Raw genomic sequence first — 20536 nt, forward strand, 5'->3', positions numbered from 1 at the left:
ATAACAAGCCAGGGTCCCTTGGCTGTAGTCACTTTACCCCAATTTAGATCCTTAAAGTTGGTGCTAACTTCTGTCATCCCTACTGCCCCAATGCAGGATAGTTTTGATCCACTATCTTGACTTAACTTAAATATTTACCTATTTGCCTACTTTTAATTTCCTTATATTATTTCTTCAATTGAATTCAATATATTTTAGATTTTTCTATTAAAGTAATACTAATTGCTATATTATAAAATCAGAGCAGAAGTTTATGAATTACTCCAGTCCAACTGGTGACCGTTATAAGTTGGCTTTTTTGGAAGCAGAAACTGAGCTCCAGTGTGATGTGGGAGATATTTATTGCGGATCAACGACTACCAGTGCCAGAGAGAAGATGGTAAACCAGATTGCTCAGAGACAAAAGGCAAAGCACAATGCAAGTTCAACAAGCCTTGGGGCCAGCTGGAGCATAGCCAGCCAGCCAGAGTTGTCCTGTGCAGGCTTGAAATGGCCAAGCCTTTATAACCTGGCTTGATTATTTATTGGATGTGGGCTACACCAGGAGAGGCAGCTCCCTGCTGCTGAGGCAAAATCCTGAATGAGGTATTAGCTGGATATTGTCTGCTGACAGTATCCTCTTTTCTGATGGAACAGGAACTAATATATTTGACAGATCAATGGTAGAATGGCATGTAACTGCGCTGTTTTTACTTGCTCTAGCCATTGGGGTTAATATTTAGCAGGGTCCACAGCAGTGCACTGTCACCCTCCAGGATCCACCATTTCTCTACAGGGAGCAGATGGTCAATTAAACAGAAATATATTGGGGTCCTGAATCATTTAAATCAGGTCAGTAGAGTTATTTTTCTGTAAAGATAAATAAAAGAGTACATATTTTAGGTTCTGGGAACCATATATGGTCTCCGTTATATATTCTTTGTTTGTTGGTTTTTACAGTTCTTTAAAAGTGTAAACATCATTCTTCGCTTATCAGCCACACAATGACAGACCACAGACTCATAGCCATAGTTAGTTTTCCCAGGATTTAGATCCTGAAAGTCAGTGCTGACTTCGGCATCCCTGTGTCCACAATGCAGTATTATTTTATTTGCTCTCTTGGGTGAGAGTGGAGGGGAGTTTCTCAGACTTCTGCTTGGATCATCCTCAATAAAAGCCATTTGTTATCTGGCTCCCACATGCTTCCATTCTAACTGGGGCCATGATTAAGCTTGGGGTCTTCAGATGGCAATGTTGACATGGGCCCCAGATCCAGCACGCCTCACAATACTTGTTATCAGTTTTTTTCCAGTATTAGGGGTTGAATTTTGGTCCTCCACGAAATTAATATGTCAAAGTCCTAACCCCAGCACCGTAGATTTTGACCTTATTTAGAAACAGGGTCATTGCCGATGTAAAAAGTTTAGGTGAGTTCATACTGGCGTAGGGTGGACTGTTAAGCCAATATGACTGTGTATTTATAAAAAGTGGAAACTTGGACACAGTTACACACACCAAGATAACACAATGCGAAGATGAAGGCAGAGATGAGGGTGATGCTTCTGTTACACAAACCAAGGAGTACTAAAGATTGCAATGGCCACCATAAGCAGAAAAGGGCCCTACCATGGATTCTCCTTTGCCGTCCTCAAGAGGAACTGACCCAGACACCTTGATTTCGGGACTTCTGGCCACCAGAACTGTGAGACAATACACTTCTGTGGCTTATTTTTTTTTCTCACCCATGGATTGGGGTGACTTACATTTCTGTGGTTTAAATCATCTAGTTTGTGGTTCTTTGTTACAGCAAACCTTCGCAAATTAATATGCTGAGTACACATTCACCCAAGGAAATGGCTATGACCCCTGGGCAAGGCCTGGGGACTCCTTACCAAGCACACTGACTGTGAGGTGTGGCTCTTTCCCTCTGGGAACATGGCCTCCCCTGCGGTCAGTGGGTTCCAGGTCAGAAAACTGACTCAGATCCAGAAATCAAGCAAAGGGTGTTAACACTTTTGGGCGACTGCCTTCAGAATTTTGATCATATCTCCTTGATTTCTCCTGACTGTACGAGATCAGCGGCCCCCCGCTGGCTGGCTTTCTACCCATGCTGTTTTCAGGGTTGCTGTACTCTATTATCTCCACAACTTTCAGTGGATCAGATTTTTTGGCTACTGCCCTCCCAACCCATTATGGTCATTGTGACGTTCTAATCACCTGGCCTCTATTGTTTTAGCATCCCCTTGTTCCCACTACTATCAGTTTGCCTAATTCTGTAAAGACATTTCTTACCATCTGCCTTGGTGTGAAGAACAGAGCCACAACCAAACATTCAGAGATGCTGGTGCTCTTGCCAGCAGTTCATTCCATGTAATATAGTTATCCTGCAGGCTTTCTGGTGGATCATAACCATCTGCAGCTCTTCCGTATTCACACAGTGTCTGCCCCAGCATTTTAGCTTTTCCATCCCTTCTTCCAATATCCGCTAGGCAATTCTGATGCTTCAACTTTACTTAGTGTCACAGATGCAAGGTACAAAGAGGAGTGGAACTTCATCAGAACTGAAAAGAGGAGAATTAATTAAGTCTACACATATGACTGTATGCTGTCATTCCCAATCTTCATGCACAGAATTTTGCATGCCTTGTGTCTATCTCCTTCCCATTGCCCAGACATGATGAAATTTAAGGTTTCATCCCTGGAGAAATTAAACTCTCTTCTGCAAAAGCAATCCACAGTCTGAAATTTGGTTATTTCTCAGAATATTTGCATTTATCTTGCTTCCAATAATTCTAGAACAAATTTGACAACAGACACGCCTTATAAACGTACCCAGATGTCCTACTCTCTTTTTCTCACCTTAATATTAGAAATATAAAACAAACTATGGGTAAACAAATATATGAGGAAGTTTTCAACTTGGAAGTACACATGGAGATACTTTAGCTAGATGAAGAAAAACTAAAATGTAACAGAGCATTCTCATCACCTTTCATGTAATCTGGAATATTGAGAGCATTTTGAACACTTCTAGAAATTTAAAAATATGCAATTACACAGAATAAAGTCTAATAATATTTTAACCTTAACTCTAAAGTACCTTAACTCTAAATTCTTTAAAAATGTTGTGAGAAAATATTTTTAATTTAAAATTTTATACCTCACCAGATGATCAATGAAATTAATATCCACTAAAGGATTTTCCAGACATGGAAGAACTCAGAAAATTTCTCCCCTTGCAAGCTTTTCCCAGGAAATTATATGATATTGTTCCAGATAAAGAGCAAATTAAACCAAAAAATATTAAATCACATGTATCAATTAGGTCACTTTTAACTCTAAATTACTCTAAACCAAATACAAACTAGCATATGCAGTTCATTATAATCATCAATATCATCATCAAAATGGCATGGAAATTCTTCATGCACTTGTATAGTTTTGTTTTTGTTTTTCGAGATGGACTTTTGTTCTGTTGTCCAGGCTGGAGTACAGAGGCATGATCTTGACTCCCCGCAACCTCCACCTCCCAAGTTCAAGTGACTCTCCTGCCTCAACCTCCCAAGTAGCTGGCATTACAGGTGTCTGCCACCATGCCTGGCTAATTTTTGTATTTTTAGTAGAGATGGGGTTTCACTATGTTGGTCAGGCTGGTCTCAAACTCCTGACCTCAAATGATATGCCGGCCTCGGCCTCCCAAAGTGCTGAGATTATAGATGTGAGCCAGTGTGCCCGGCCTATTTGCACAGTGTTGGTGTTTAGGGGAAATTTGGTCTGAATTTGAAGCAATTCCATCTACAATTGATTCTTTCCATCTTTTGGCTCACTCTCTTCTCATTCACTTCTTGATTCGATTCTGTCTCTTTTAATCTTTCGACTACAAGTGAACGCAACAGACACAACAAAACATCTTCTTAGCCCCGTGTTCATGAAAGGCAAGAGCTTCTTTCCCAAATCAAAACCAAATCAAACAGTAGTCTAAAGTCTGACTTTTTATTTTCCTGTCCAAACCTAGTAACTTAGACAAAAAAAAGAAGGTGAATTAGCTAGAATAAATAATTTTAACTATCCAGATTCCCCTTCTTGTTAGGAGGTTTGGCACAGTTCCATAGAAATTACATTATGTTAAAGTGAGATAAAAGAGTTTGTTGGGGGAAAAAAAAACCCAGCATGGATAGAGCTAGGGAGGAGAAAGCAGCTGGGAGAGCAGCTAATGCCAAATGTGCAGTACACACAAGAAACAGCGAAGACGGGGTCCTTTTCAAAAACAAATAGGTGAATGAAAAGCTCAGGGCGTACAGCCCAGAGGGCAGGTCGATCAGTCCAGAGCTGGGAAATAAAACATTCAGGAGAGAGATTATCAAAAGTAAAAGGTGTCCTTTAGAACACCTGCTACATCAAGCTACTTAAAAAACAATTTTATGAAAAGAGAATATTACAATGAGAAACACAATGTCAGTGTATTAGTCTGTTCTCATGCTGAAAATAAAGGCATAGCCGAGACTGGGTAATTTATAAAGGAAAGAGGTTTAATGGACTTATAGCTCCACATGGCTGGGGAGGTCTTACAATCATGGCAGAAGGCGAAGGGGAAGAAAGACATGTCTTATATGGCAGCAGTCAAGATAATGTGTGCAGGGGAACTCCCCTTTATAAAATCATCAGATCTCATGAGACTTACTATCACCAGAACAGCTGGGGAAAGTCCCTCTGCCGTGATTCAATTACCTCCCACCAGGTGCCAACCAGGACCTGTTGGAATTATGGGAGCTACAATTCGAGATGAGATTTGGGTGGGGACACAGCCAAACCATACCAGTTAGAAACTCTAGTGAAAAGCAAAACTTTTAAGTGAAAGAAATGTAATCATGAGGTAGTATTTGACTTTTCAGTGAACACTATTTACACGATCATATTGTTTTAAATACTAAATATTCATTGCTTGTTTAACTGAATATACTCTCTATCTCACTGAAGGATGAAGCAGGGGAGGCGGTGTGTGGTGAGCAGTAGCTAAATTCTTGTCCTTCATAACAAGAAGCAAATAGGTAGTGTCAAAACTTGAGAAATCAATATACAGTAATCTGTTTAACTTTAAAGGTATGTAACTACCAAAAGAAAACCTAAAGGATGACAAATTCATTGACTCAAAGGGAAAGAAACATAGGGAAAAAGTAGACGGGGATATTTTAAAAGTCTTTCGAGATTAATTTATTTTTTTTTTTTTTTTATTTTTGAGACATGATCTTGTTCTGTCCACTAGACTACAGTGTAGTGATATGGTCATGGTTCACTGTGGTCTTGACCTCCTGGGCTCAGGTGATCCTCCCACCTCAGTCTCCCAAGTAGTTGGGAATACAGTCACATGCCACAACACCAGGCTTTTTTTGTTTTGTAGAGACTGAGGTTTCACCATGTTCTCCAGGCTTGTCTTGAACTCCTGGGCTCAAGTGATCCTCCTGCCTGGGCCTCCCATAGTCCTGTGTTTCTCCTGAACACCCGTATGTGAAGGCCTCAGCCTGTTTGAGTCCTGACTGGCGGGTTCCACCTCCTTCACCTCCTTCTCCTCCACCTGCTGTGCTTCTTCAGACACCTGGTCCCTCTTCCAGCAAGTCTTTGCAACATGCAACCTTCAGCAGTGACTGTATTTATAACAATATTTTTACCATTGAAAATTCTTGAAATGGATGTTTTTTAAAAAGGGAAGGGGATAAGGCTGATGTGACCTCTGGTATTACTAGCTGCAATGAATGTATCTGATGTTTTATTTCTCTAATGCATAACTCACTTTTTTATGGGTTTCATGGGTTAGTTCCTTAAGGCACCTGTGAGTCTGAAGTGTTTTTTTCATTACCAAAGGTTCTATTAATTGAATATTTGAAGAGATAAATATCACTTCTGAGTCTTGTATTTTATCATAATCTCAGTACTCTTCATTCATTTAACCATTAATTCATGCGTGCATCAATACAGTCATTTATTTATTTAATTAAACAAGTGATAAGATTGTGGAAAGGCAACGTGATCTAATATTTAAATATATTAATTCTGCAGCAAGATCACTTTTGTTTGAATCTGCTTCTTGGTATATCAGTCAAACCTCACTGTGCCCAAGTGTTTTCATCTGGAAAATTTGAATAAAATACACATGCCTCACAGGGTTATCACTTTTATATGTTAAGATACGTGAGTTGCTTAGAAGAGTTCATGGTTTCTAATAATTACTAAATGATTTTAATACAAACAAATAAATATATGTTATTCAAAAGAAAGGTACTGTTTTCATTAATGCTGTATGTAGTTATTCCTGTATCATTTACAAGCACAGGAAATAAAAGAAAAATAGAAAAGTGTGACTGCACAAACTGAAAAGCTTCTGTGCAACAAAGGAAACAATCGACAGAGTGGAAAGGCAACCTGTGGATTGGGAGAAAATATTTGCAAACCAAAAATATCTGATAAGGGGCTAATATCTAAAATATATAATTTAGATATTAAATTTGTACAATGCAACAGCAGAAAAAACCTACAAATAACCCAATTAAAAATGGACAGCATGGGAAACACCTGCCCCCATGATTCAATTACCTCCCACAGGGTCCCTCCCACAATAAGTGGGAGTTCAAGATGAAAAGAAAACCATAACATTATTGTTGGAACACAGTTGAAATAGTATAAGATTCACATAATAACAGTTATGAAAGAGAAAGTAAAATCTCTTTCTAGTTTCTGTTTAAGATCAAGGCAGACTTTTCCTAGAAAAATTACAATCATGTCCAGAGCAAACATTGGCAGCAGTTAAAGCATTATCATCATCAATTTTAATATTGTTTGTGCTGAAATTCTAAGCAAAGAAATAAATACCTTAAAAAACTTGGGGTTGAATTAGCACCTACAAAGTGAGCAATTAATGACTACATAGTAACTATCAATGCCTATTTCCACCTCTCTTTAGATATTGATACGGTTTGGGTGTGTCACCACCCATATCTCATCTTGAACTCCCACTTATTGTGGGAGGGACCCTGTGGGAGGTAATTGAATCATGGGGGCAGGTCTTTCCCATGCTGTTCTCATGATAGTGAGTAAGTCTCACGAGATCTGATGGTTTTATAAGGGGGAGTTTCCCTGTACAATCTCTCTTCTCTTTGCCTGCTGCCATCCATGTAAGACATGACTTGCTCCTCCTTGCCTTCCATTATGATTGTGAGACTTCCCCAGCCATGTGGAACTGTAAGTCCATTAAATCTGTTTCTTTTGTAAAGTGCCCAGTCTTGGGTATGTCTTTATCAGCAGCGTGAAAACAGAGTAATACAGATATACAACATCCACTCATACCTTTCATCCTATACATAGATTAAAATACATGTTTACAATAAATGCACTCATCCCACACAAAATACCCATGTTTTCACCCTTTTACTGCTCCAGTTTCAAGTTCGAGATCTCATGGCTGTGTATAGTTTGCTCCATCAAATTCCAAATTATTGGTTATACTTTGCTTTCCTTAAGGGAAACAAGACAAATTATCCATTCTCAACACACCCAGGATGCAACGGCAGGGAAGAATAGGGTAACTAAGTAGAAACTAACATTCATTAAGTGGGAAATGTGCAACACACATGGTAATGACTGGACGCTCACCTACATCAGCTCCTGTCCTAAACAAAGAGAGAAAAACTCCTGGCCAGAGAGGAAATGGATCTGATTTCTCAGCCACTCATCTTGATTCTTCTCCTCTGACTAGGGACTAATTTAGGTAGGAGCATGTGACTCAGTGATTGCCAAGGAAAGGTGAGGAGGAGCTCACCTCTGTGCTGAGAAGCTTATGTCAATACTTTTCCTCACTGACTCAAAACAGACTATGGGGAGAAAGAGAAACGTCTGACACTTTTTGGGGGTTGAAATGCCATGCCTACAACTGCTAAAGACATACATGAACAGATTTCTTTTTATATAAATTACATTTCACTTTCTATCATCACAATTAATATGCTAATTGTAGAACACTTTGAAAGTACACATAGGCAAAAACAAGATTCATAACATAAATTAATCTGAGGATATATCTTCCCAAAAGTCAGGAGTTTTCAGATTAAAAGATGTTGAGGAATTGCATTCTGAAAAAAATTGAGAAAGGCTTTAAAGTCACCACAGGGAAAAGAAATAGGTACTAAGCTTCAGGAATCAGCATGAAATATTAGTAATAATTGAGATCTGGACTACAATGAAAAAGTCAAATTTCTACACAATTATAGTGTAGAATTATATATTTAGTCCAAATATTACTTGAAAGTTGAGTAGATACGTTATTTTTAAAAAGTTATTGAAAATATACCCATCCCTTGCATGTTTAATCAGAAATCTGTTAGACACTTAATTCTGCAATTTAGAATAAAACCAACATATGAATTTATCTATAATTTAATGAAAACAAAAGTTTTTTTTTTTAAGGGCATAGACCAGCACCTTTTGGGACAATTTATCAAGAATTGTATTCACCCACTTAGGATAGATTATTAAGCTATTCTCATCACTTAAAACATCTTCCTGTTTTACTTTGTTATCTTTAACTAACTGTACCCATATGTTTAAAGTGGGGTAGGTATATCTACCAGTTATGGAATTTATAAATTTTTGAAAGTTACAGAAACATGTAATAAAATATCGTGATCCTTGAAAACTGGCATCCCCATAGACTCCCTTCTAAGAAAAGCATTTCCCTGTGCTCTCTACCCTAAGTCTCTCTTGGGATGTGTCATGATCCATTTGTTTTATGTCAAGATGAGTCTAAATGAGAAAAATAATTTGATGAGTTTGACTTCTATTGATTTCATGTTTTATTCTATTGATAAATTTAGTAAGCTTTGTTGTGTGTCAATGGATATGTCTTAGCTTTCTGTATCAAGTGGAGTTTTCTACAACAAAGAACAGCTAAACCGGATTTCATGCTATCTATTTCTCTCTGATGTACTCTTAAGACTTATTTAAAAAGATGACCTGAGAGAGTTGCTAACAAATTCTTACCTCACAGAGTAATCAGGCAACTGGAAATTCTCTCTCCACCTAAGCATGGATGACAATAAATAAACTAACTGACTTCAGAAGCACAGTCAGACTTATGCTGAGTTATACTGAGGATCATAATTGTAAGAAGAATTGATAAATTTCATAAATTCAGATATCCCTAGAACGTATAGCATAGAAAGGCTAATTAAATAACTACTACAGAGGACAAGAGTTGAATGAGTTTTGGTGTTTCTATTAAGGAGATCCCCTTAGGGAAGCACAGTTTTGTATATAATTTGCATTACATAAATGGGAGTTTCACTATAATAAAACCAAAATGATGCAGAAGACATTTTCAAGATGATTCACATTAGTTTATCCAAATAAAACAAAATTCAGTATAAATCAAAGACGTTTTTATTGTTTAAGCAAAGTACAGGCTCATTATATTTTAACAATGATTTTAAAAACTATATTGCATCTTTTATTTGTTTTCTCCAAATTCTGCTTGTAGTGACTTTAATTTTGCATTTGGTATTCCAGAAGAGCAGATTTTCTGTTCATGCACTTCTATCCATGTATATGTAGTTATGAATCCTGAGTCGTATGCCTAAAAGAATATGAGTCAAAAGTATATATTAAGAATACATAATAAAAAATTCTTATTGCAGAGGGTAACAAGAACAATGCATTTTATCTTTAAAGTAATGTAAGCTGGGCATAGTGGTACACACCTGTAGTCTCAGCTATTAGGAAGGCAGAAGCGGTGAGCTATGATCACATCACTACACTCCAGCCTAGGTGAAAGAGTAAGAACATGTTTCTTTTTTTTTAAAGTAATACATAAGTTTTCTAAGTAAAGTTAAAACCTTTATTTCATAAACATGGATAGGACGGTACTTAGTAAATGCTAGACAAATAAGGTATTAAATTCCAACATATGATTATTTACTAGCTCTTTGTCTATCCACATCTATCATCTATCAGTTATTTATCTTTACATCTATATTTTCATTTATTTGATCCTTTTTCCTGTTTTACAGACCTAAATTATCAGAAAACTATACTTTTTTTAAAAAAAGTAATGTTTACTATTAGTATTCCTATTTAAGTTGGCCTTGGTTGTGCAAAACATATTCAGTGACTGTATAAGAAGTGTATTTTTGTACAGCACACGGACTCTACATGAGTTAACCCAACTGTGTAAGTTCATTTTCACACTGCTATAAAGAATACCAGAGACTGGTTAATTTATAAAGAAAAGAGGTTTAATTGACTCAGTTCTGCATGGCTTGGGAGGCCTCAGGAAATGCATAATCATGGCGGAATGTGAAGGGGAAGCAAGGCACGCCTAATATACTAGCAGGAAGGAGACCTCAGGGTAAACTGCCATGCTTAAACCATCAGAACTTGTGAGAACTCCCTCACTATCACGAGAACAGCATCAAGGAAATGGATTCCATGAGCCAATCACCTCCCACCAGGATTCTTCCTCGACATGTGCATGGCGTTTACAATTTGAGCTGAGATTTGAGTGGGGACACAGAGCCAAACCATATCACCAACATTCTCTCATTTCCTTACAAATTTACTCTCTGTTTATTCAATACAGAATTGTATTGAAAAGACATTAAAAAAAATCCTTGATATATGAGCTTTGTTCTTCCCTGGATGACTCTGTCACTTGAAAAATAATTTAGGAGAAATAATAGCAAATAGATATAATAACAAAAGGTAAATATCTACTCACCAAGGTGAGTGTTAGGACCACAGATTTCTATAAATAATGTGTTGGGCATTAGTTTGACCATCACCCAGAATTCTTGAGTCTTCTCTAACATGTACTATAAACTTCTATAGCTGTAATATGTTACAAATATTTTCCCATTTTTAAAGTGGAGACAATTTTCAGATTGTATATAAGGTTTCAAGTGGAATTGCCATGCTGGCTATCTAAATTTTATGAGGAATGCCTCATTGAACTTTGAACATTGTTTTCTGGGGCAAAGGGAGAAAACTGTGTGTGAATGTAATAAACTATGTGTTCAGTGTGAGAAAGTATGACTAGTTATATTTTCTTATTTCTGAACTCAACTTGATAGTAACAGAATTACTATTAATAGCAAAACCTAGATGTAAAGGCAGTTACCAGACTGGGATACAGGGGTGGTGGGGACAAAATATAGGTATCAGTAAGATATTTTTGATGTTGGAGAACTTGCTTGTGACTCAGGATTGAATGTGGCAATGACAAAGTACATAAGCACTAACAATAAACTACTATTAAACTACTGGAAGGTTTCTTTGAAACTTCAAGAAAATAATGGCTCTCAGTGAATCTCCTGGAGATGCTGGTTTTGAAGGCATATAGCACCCACAAGATCCATTCTCAGTTCTGCTAATAATCTTTATTTTTTCCCTAGACAGAAACAGAATTTCCCCAGTGAGGACATGCTGAGACTTGAACCTCGTAATTGGTTTACAATCAATGAAGAGAGGTAAGGTCAGATCTTGAGGACAGCAAGTATATATTATCCTGTATGGCTTTTGCCTTGGGGAGGGGAATTACCGAGTTTGAGAGGAGAGGAGGCTGCTATTCTCTAGCAGGTGTAGATGAGACACTTGTGCTGATCCAAAGGGCTTAGGGGAACCTGAATGTTCAACATTCTCAAGCACAGCCACCCTGGAGTCTCCACCCCAGGTCTTAACGTCCTACTTCTTCCCTATCAGAGTCTGACTTTAATATAGAAACACCAGAGATAAGACATAAACCAGGGCACACTGTTCTATGTTCTATCCCAGTTTTCCACAGGCAAAAGCCTTAGCAATTGTGATGGGATGACATGCCAGGGGCCAGGGCACTGCTGTTCCAATAATCCCCGTTCATAGAATGCCTGCTGTTTACAGGCGGGGATATGTCCACATCCAGCATCCAGGCAGGGAATCTCCATCCTGGGAACACTTTGGGTACCAATTACCTTTTCCAAGAAAAATAAAACAGAAAAACAATGACAAAAACCCCGGGATAAGAATGTAAGTATAGTTATTTCAGAGGTTCTTCCAGAGTATACTAGTAGAGTATCGGGAACTGAGACCAGGACAGGAAGACAGCCATGTAACTCTTTGTTATCAAGCACATCACTACTGCGCAAAACTAGTCCGTCACCCTGCTGGGAACTCTGGAGGCCTGCACTTCATGATGGCACTACGTGATGGGTAAGGGAGACAAAACCCCAGCAGTCATTGTTTGAAGGTTGTTGGCACTTCTCCCTGCGGTGAGGCTGAGCAAAGCGGGCGCCAGCAGCCAGAAGAAGCCCTTAGAAAATGTCTGCAGTTGCAAGTCATTGGAGATCGGGTCAATGGGCCTTGACATAGGCCCAGGAGGGTAATAATGCTGGACACAACACCAGAGTTCAGTGCATTTCATTTTGATTCCAAGGCTATACGAGCTTCTTGAAACTAATGTTATAGTTTTTTCTCTTTTTACAAAATTTTCTGGAACACCTTGCAGGCAAAGTGGATTATCACCTCCTTAGAGGTACAACGTGTCATAAACTTTAGATGTAATATCTTTTTAGATGTAATATTTTTTTTTTTGCCCAGAGACTAATTCATTTGTGTATTCATCCATTCAGTCAGCCTACAATCACTCATTTAGGTATTTATTTTGGTGGAGTGAGAGGTAGTGAGCAGAATCAGCAATTCCATTTATTTATGGTTATGGATATATCAATAAACTCTTTTTTCTTCAGAAATGTTTGCACTCTATAGTTTTTCTAAAAATAATTTTATCCATTTCATCCTGGTTTTCACATTGGTTTACATGCAGGTGCTCATATTCTCTACTCTGTTTTTATCTCTATTTTCTCTGCATTTCATTCTTTGTGTTGTTGGTAAGACTTCTATTTTTTTATTGCTCCTGATCATCTGGATAGAAGTTTATCTGGCTAATTTTTTTTTTCAAATAACTGGAATTTACTTTTAATAAATATTCTGTTAGTCTGATTAATTGATTTCTACTAATTTATGCATTTTTCCTTTTTCTTGAGTTGACTATGTTGTTTTATACCAAGTATTAGGCTGTTCTATTAAAAACTGAAAGTTTTCTTCTAAACATTACTTTATAACACGCCACAGATTTAGACATCTGTTGATCATAGATTTAGATATTTGTTATATGTCATTAAACTACACATAGTAAACTTTCATAATTTCTTATTTGATCTAAGAACCATGTATTAAATAACTATTATTGTTGTAAGCATTGTTTAATTTTCAGACATGTGACATTAAGCTGTACTTCGGATATCAGTTTTTAATATTATATCTCATGGGACATATCTGTATGTTAACTCTTTGAACTTATATTTTTTGCCAATAATATATTTATTTTAAATAAATGTTTTATAGGAGTTTAAAATGTGTTTATTTTTGTTGACTTTAAATTCATACTTGTCTAAAATAAACTTTTATTCATAAGTTCTTAATATCTAATTTTAAAATGTTTTAGTCAGTCAGTTTCTGAGAAGATTGTGTTAAAAATTTCCAACTACAATTATTACTTAACATAATGTTTGTTATTTTTCACTCTAAAAATAATTTGAGGCTAAACTTTAGCCGTGTATGTATTTGGGACAATTATATCAATTTGACTATTTTTTTTCCCTAATAGTGTACAACGAAATTTTTTTCTTATAGTTGTCTTGCTTTGATGCTATTTGCCTAGTATATAACTGTCATCCCAGTATACTTATTTGACTTGGAAATCTTTTCCCAGTCATATATTTTCAATAAACCTATAAATTGTGTTAAATATATCCTTTACACACATGTTCATGAATTTTATTTTAGTTAATATCTAATCAGAAATATTCTCTTCTCACTGAAACCTTTAACCCATACAGTTTTATGATTATTTCTATCATTTTTTCATGTTTTCTGCCACCATACTTTTATTATTTTTAATTTTATTTTGCTTTTGTGCTTCATTTATTATTATTATCATTATTATTACTGGCATATTCCATTGGACAGGTTGTTTTCTTTAGCCAACATGAACATGTAATATTGTTTTATTCTTATAGCAGTTACCTAACTTACATACAGCTATACTAACACTCTTTTCCAATATCTAGTGATATTGAATATCTACCATTTTTATCCAAGCAAGAAAAGAAATTTACAACACATGTCCCTATTTTCTTCCCATCTTACCCCTCATAATATATATCAGTTATTTAGACAATGAATTTTCACAAGACTTTACTCATCTTTACTTCGATATTGCAATATCCTCCTGAAGTCATCATTCTTCTTGCTATAATACATCATCTAAGTATTTTTAAAAATTGAGTATGTTAAAATATCTTTATTTTAAACTTTAAGCAATAGTTTACAGGCATATAAATAAATATTAGGTTAAAAAGTTTTTCTTTAACACTTTGACAGTACAGTTCCATTCACTCCGTGCCCAATGTCATTTTTCCAAGACTGCTGTCAGTCTAATTCTTGCTCTTTCCTGAAATAATCTGTTTTTTGCTATTACCATCTTCTTTCTCTCCATAATCTTTAAGAATTTTTCTCTGTCTTCAATTTTATTAAATGTTATTATCGTGATTCTAGTTGTGTATTTTTTGTTCAAAATAGTCTATTTAGTCCTCTATACCTGTTTTTGTTTTGAGGTCTTATGATATTGTATAATTATATTATGAAATATCATTAAGTTGAAATATTCCTTTTCCTTTTTCGTTATTGCTTTACCCTTCTCACTCTGAGATGGCATTATTACAGAACTATCTCACAGAACGTCCCCACTTATAGCCCTTAGCCTTCTCCAGTTTCCTCCACCAACAACATGAATCTTCTGTATCCTACAGAGATTTTCACATTTTTTTGTATTGGTTATTGAGCTTGGCTTTGACACATATGAATCTTTCTTGACTTAGGTTTCTATCAGCATTGCTATATTAAACTATAAAAGACATACGCTTGGTGATGCAGATAGAGACATAAATATAAATATAGGTGTAGACATAGATATCGAAGTAGGTATAGGTACCTGCATAGCTCTAGGTACACTTAATAGATATGGGTATTAGCCATCTCTAGGCTTGCATGGAACAGCTTCCATATGCTGCTGTTCACAATAACGAGCAGTACTGACAGTGTTAACAAAACATTGAAATATTTATTTATATATGCTGCCACTGTGCTCAGTGCTTTTGATGTCTTCCCATTTAAACTCTTAAATAGTCCTATGTGTTATTAGGACTGTCTTACAGAGGAGAGCGCATAGGCTGAGAAAGTTTAAGTAATTATTATACACCTTGTAATTGATAGACCTGGTATTCAAACAAAATGTTCTTGACTTCAATGCTCTTAACTTCTACACATCATGGTTTAACATTGTAAAAATCATATTAAGGAACTGTCGCTTTTCTAGGAGGTTATTATTATTCAGCTAGGATATTATATTCCCTTTCTACCCACCTGCTCTCTCCTTATACTGCATGTGTGTCTATAAATGTGTGTGATTCCAGTAAGTCTTTGCAATAACTTGATAATCTCTGCTCTCTCTCATTTTCACCTTCTGCATGCCATGGGATTTCTGATCCCTGTGCAGTTCCCTACAATGAATTTGCTTTATTTTTCCCTGATAATTGCCTTTTTTATATATTATTTTCTTTTTGTTTTGGGATCAACCCTCATAGGGCTTATGACATTTGGCAGTGGCCTCGAGGCACTCACGCTCTGGCTAGAAGTGAGTGACTGGTAACATGCAGAAAGAATGAGGGCTTTCCCTTGAACTCAGGTGAAACAATCTAAGCAGTTCCCCCTCCCCCCCATACACACCCCCAATAAGGTAGAAAGTCCTGGATGCTGTCAGTTATGCAGTTATCAAAAAAAGTGGCATTACAGAAATCGCTGCACTTCTTTTGGCCTCATTTTCTTCATTTAAAGAATGATAAGATACAGTAAGATCAAGGATTGCAACTGAAATACATACAGAGGCGGGGCAAGTAAGACCTAACAAATCACAACTATATCCTGTGTCCTATTTAGTAAAAACTGGTGTCTTAAGAATGCTGATAGAGATGCAAAACTTCATATTCATGCAAATGAAATGGAAAGTAGTGTGGATAGTTCCTTTTTTTTTTTTTTTTTTTCCTGAGACGGAGTCTCACTCTGTTGCCCACGCTGCATTATCTCACTGCAACCTCTACCTCCCAGGTTTAAGCGATTTGCCCGCCACAGCCTTCCAAGTAGCTGGGACTACAGGCATGCACCACCACACCCAGCTAATTTTTGTATTTTTAGTAGAGACAGGGTTTTACCATGTTAGCCAGGCTGGTCTTGAACTCCTGACCTCAGGTGATCCACCCACCTCGGCCTCCCAAAGTGCTGGGATTACAGACATGAGCCATTGTGCCTAGCCGGATATTTTCTACATAGTGTCAGGGAGTAGGTGAAGGTGTTGGAAATTGTGGTGAATTAGCGATTGCCTGGGGCTCACACCTGTAATCCCAGCACTTTGGGAAGCCGAGGCAGGTGGATCACCTGAGATCAGGAGTTCAAGACCAGCCTGACCAATATGGTGAAACCCCATTTTTTCTAAAAATACAAAAAGTAGTCAGGTGTGGTGGTGCGTGCCAGCTACTTGGGAGGCTGAGGCAGGAGAATCACTGGAACCCGGGAGGTGGAGGTTGCAGTGAGCCGAGATCATGCTGCTGCACTCCAGCCTGGGTGACAGAGCAAGACTCTGTCTCGAAAAAAAAAAAAAAGAAAAAAGAAAAGATATATATATAGATATATATATATATATATATATATATAGATATATATATATAGATATATATATATATAGATATATATATATATATAGATATATAGATATATATATACCAAAAATTGACTGCACATATCAATTATAAAACTATTTTAGAGAATATTTTAAATAATAATTTACTAAAAAGTAAAAATATATTTTGCCTTAATTTTTGAAAATTATTGTAACTATAACTATTTGGCAAAAATTCTGCTGCTATATATATTACTACTTTCTGAAAATATATTATTTGTAAATTTATCTAATCTAAAACTGAGAACAAAATTATTTTATGTTTCATTTCTTGTCTTGCAAATGTAAATGGAAACATGGTAGGACATTTCCTTGTACCATATTAATTATAACAGAGAATGGACACTCAAAGGAAGAATAGGTAAATCAGGTAGTTAGTATTTTAAAAAAGGAAGATTTTCATTTAACATTTCCCTTTATGCACAAAAGCTTGGTACTCTCCTCAAAATGTATTTAAGTCAGATAAATCCTGGATGTTAAGTCCTACCTTAACATCCAGGTTACTTTCACCAAGCAAATCATGGCTTTTGTTAGTTTCCAAATCCACATAATAAAAAATCATAATAAGATTAAAGTATGTGCTAAACAGTCAAAGCTATTAAGATCATGTGATGCTATTAACTTATATAATTATGAAAAAAGGCTGGGCGCTGTGGTTCACATCTGTAATCTCAGCACTTTGGGAGGCCAAGGGGGGCTGATCACCTGATGGCAGGAGTTTGAGACCAGCATGGCCAACATAGTAAAACCCTGTTTCTACTAAAAACATTAAAAAAATTAGGCAGGCGTGGAGGCACACACCTATAATCCCAGCTACTCTGGAGGCTGAGGCAGGCTTGAACCCAGGGGGCTGAGGCTGCAGTGAGCTGAGATCGTGCCACCTCATTCCAGCCTGAGCAACAGGGCGAGACTTCAAAACACACACACACACAGTATGTCTAACTCATAAGAGACTTTCACATATCTGATTTAGCACACTGAAATAACATTTTGTTTGTACTTATTAATGGTTATTTTGACATGGAATATGTAGATTTACCCTTTAGTTTAGCTTTCTGTTTTCCAAATATGCCGTCCTCCAGGAATGGAAACTTGTTTTTTTCCCTGAAATAGCAGTGAGTGGACTTTGTGGTACAATACTTATAGTACAAAGGTGGCTTCTGTACGGAGCCTTTACACTTTTAATCTTGGGGTATATCTTCATAAATGTTCCTGAAGTTTATATTGATTTATAGAGGATGATCTTATAATCAGTCAAGTGATTATAAAAATTATTTATATACACTGCAAAGTAAACATCACTTCGAAGTAAATATCATACACTGCGAAGTAAATATCAATCAAAATAAAAATAATTTTTTTCTGAAATTTTGATACGGACTGATGGATCATGTATGTGAAAGTGCTATTAAATAACTGGTTAAGGAAGTGCTATGAAAGTTCTTTCCCACAAGAGGCTAATATTCTTGTGCTGTCTAAGAATACAACATATTTGTACTTCTAACAAAACCATATTTTATTTGTCCCTAGTGGTGATCATAAAATGTCCTACTTGGTTTAAATGTAAGATTTCAGAGATTTTGACATGCCTTCTATTTCATGGAGACTTTCTTTTCTTCTTCTTTTTTTTTTTTTTTTTTTTTTTTTTTTGAGACGGAGTCTTGCTCTGTGGCCCAGGCTGGAGTGCAGTGGCGCGATCTTGGTTTACTGTAAGCTCCGCCTCCCGGGTTCACGCCATTCTCCTGCCTCAGCCTCCCGAGTAACTGGGACTACAGGCGCCGCCACCATGCCCGGCAGATTTTTCGTATTTTTTTAGTAGAGACGGGGTTTCACCGTGTTAGCCAGGATGGTCTCGATCTCCTGACTTTGTGATCCACCTGCCTCGGCCTCCCCAAGTGCTGGGATTACAGGCGTGAGCCACTGCGCCCGGCCGGAGACTTTCTATGTGTTAGGATACACCTATGGATTGCTGAAGAGCTTCTTCAATATTGCTTAAAACCAGCTTCATGTAAGAGTATTTCAGATAATTTTCAAAAAACATTCCTATAATTACCAGCAAATTACTTGTTTTTGAGAAACTATATTATAACATATATTTTTAAATACAAAAACCTTTACACTTCATAATCATGTACATAGTTATGTAAAAATCAAAAAATATTATTATAATATGGATGTGTCAGTAGCACTACTATATTTGAGTTATTTTTTGTAGCATCACCTCTTTCACTGATAGACAACTTTTAAGATATGCTAGTACTGGAGCTTAATTAACAAAGGAGCCCTGGTAGACCTGTAGTTTTATTTTTTTCTATAGAGAAGTACACATATGTAGACAAATACTATGTGCATTTGAATTGGAATGGCATGTATCCTACACTAATTCTTTTTAGGATTTTGGAAGTCCTTCTAATCTTTCATTGTTAGGAAGGTGCAAGCTAAAAAATAAAACCAACTTACTAATGACACCTTCTTTGGGTTCAAGTGGCTTTAATTCTGCACCATCTTCTACAGTAGTCACTATTTCAATGTTAACCTTGGGGAACTGCGACAAAGCACCGTCTTCCAGGACGGCGCACTCAACTCACAAAAGCTATCAGTTTATATGCTCTCCCTTTCAAAATAATGACATCTTGTAATTTGACCATATGTGTGCACAACCTTTTCTTGGAGAAACTGAACTTTTCCCATATGTTGGTTTTTCTCAGAAAGAAAAATCTTATGGGTCCCTATTAGGGAGGTAGCATTACTCAGCAAGTGCGGATTCTGGAACTTAAAAATGAGAAGGCAGCTTGCCAAGTAAACAGGATGTCGTGGATGGCGAAGAGTGTGTATGAAGAAAAATGAATGGAATCATCAATAACAGTGCTGCACCTGCAGCCTGGGAGGAGTAGGGTAGTGCAGCAAGGGCCGCAGCATCTGTTTTGGCCCAGTCTCTTGGTTGATTATCAGAGCACCTGAGCCGACCAGGCCTCTTGCCTGTCCTAGGTCCAGAATGTGCACACTCACTCCCTCAGCACTGAGGTTTCAGCAAAATTTCATGCCTCAGCCCCACGCATTGCCCAAGAAAGCACTGGACATTAAAAAGATCAGCGGGAAGCCAGAGGATCCCTTTTGGCCAGGAGAACAGCCTGGGTAACATGGCTAGACCCCCTCTCTAAAAAATATATAAAATAAAATAATTAGCCAGGCATGATGGCCTGTGCATGTAGTCCCAGTTACTTCAGAGGCTGAGGTGGGAAGCTCAGTTGAGCCCAGGAAGTTGAGGCTGCAGCAAGCTGTGATCCAGCCACTGCGCTCCAGCCTTTAATTCAAAAGAAAAAAAAGAAAGAAAATAGAGGCCACTTCAAATACACGCGTGGAGAAAAGGTTAGGACACTTTCAGCTTCCCTATGATTTCCTTCTAATTTCCTGTCTCCTGATAAAAGGACTACCTGTCTAGCAAGGTAGCCACTTCCTTGGCAGGTTACAAAATCTGTGTCCTGGGAAACTGATATGGGCAAAGAGAACAGAAGAGGGTAGGTGAATGAGTGCATTTATCGTAAAACCAAGTTTTTTTTTTTTTTTTGTCTGCCTTCAAACTGTGATTGAGAAATGCAGTAACTCTCTCTAAATAATTTTAAATGTTGCCACTTCGTAGAACTGCGTCATTTTCACGAATAACGCATATTTTGGATGTAAAGAAAGTAC

At 37.0% G+C, this 20536-nt stretch overlaps 1 protein-coding gene across 5 annotated transcripts in view; it reads right to left on the minus strand.

Annotated features, from left to right (window-relative positions):
• Positions 1–20536, minus strand: part of LOC126941377 (uncharacterized) — a 29951-nt gene that overhangs the window by 6900 nt on the left and 2515 nt on the right. For 3 of the 5 annotated variants that reach the window (XR_007721278.1, XR_007721279.1, XM_050767905.1), the window contains exons 2-3: positions 9723–9785; positions 9390–9598 (exon numbers count right to left, since the gene is read on the minus strand). Coding sequence is in view for 3 of the 5 variants with exons in the window: in XM_050767905.1 (XP_050623862.1) it covers positions 9731–9785 (55 nt within the window). In the remaining 2 variants the exon portion in view is untranslated. Of the gene's footprint in view, positions 1–2271; positions 2541–9389; positions 9599–9722; positions 9786–20536 lie in introns of those variants that run through there. The other 2 variants (XM_050767906.1, XM_050767907.1) reach the window with 1 other exon arrangement.

The sequence above is a fragment of the Macaca thibetana genome, chromosome 18 (genome assembly GCF_024542745.1).
Source record: "Macaca thibetana thibetana isolate TM-01 chromosome 18, ASM2454274v1, whole genome shotgun sequence".
In the NCBI taxonomy this organism is placed as follows: Eukaryota; Metazoa; Chordata; class Mammalia; order Primates; family Cercopithecidae; genus Macaca; species Macaca thibetana.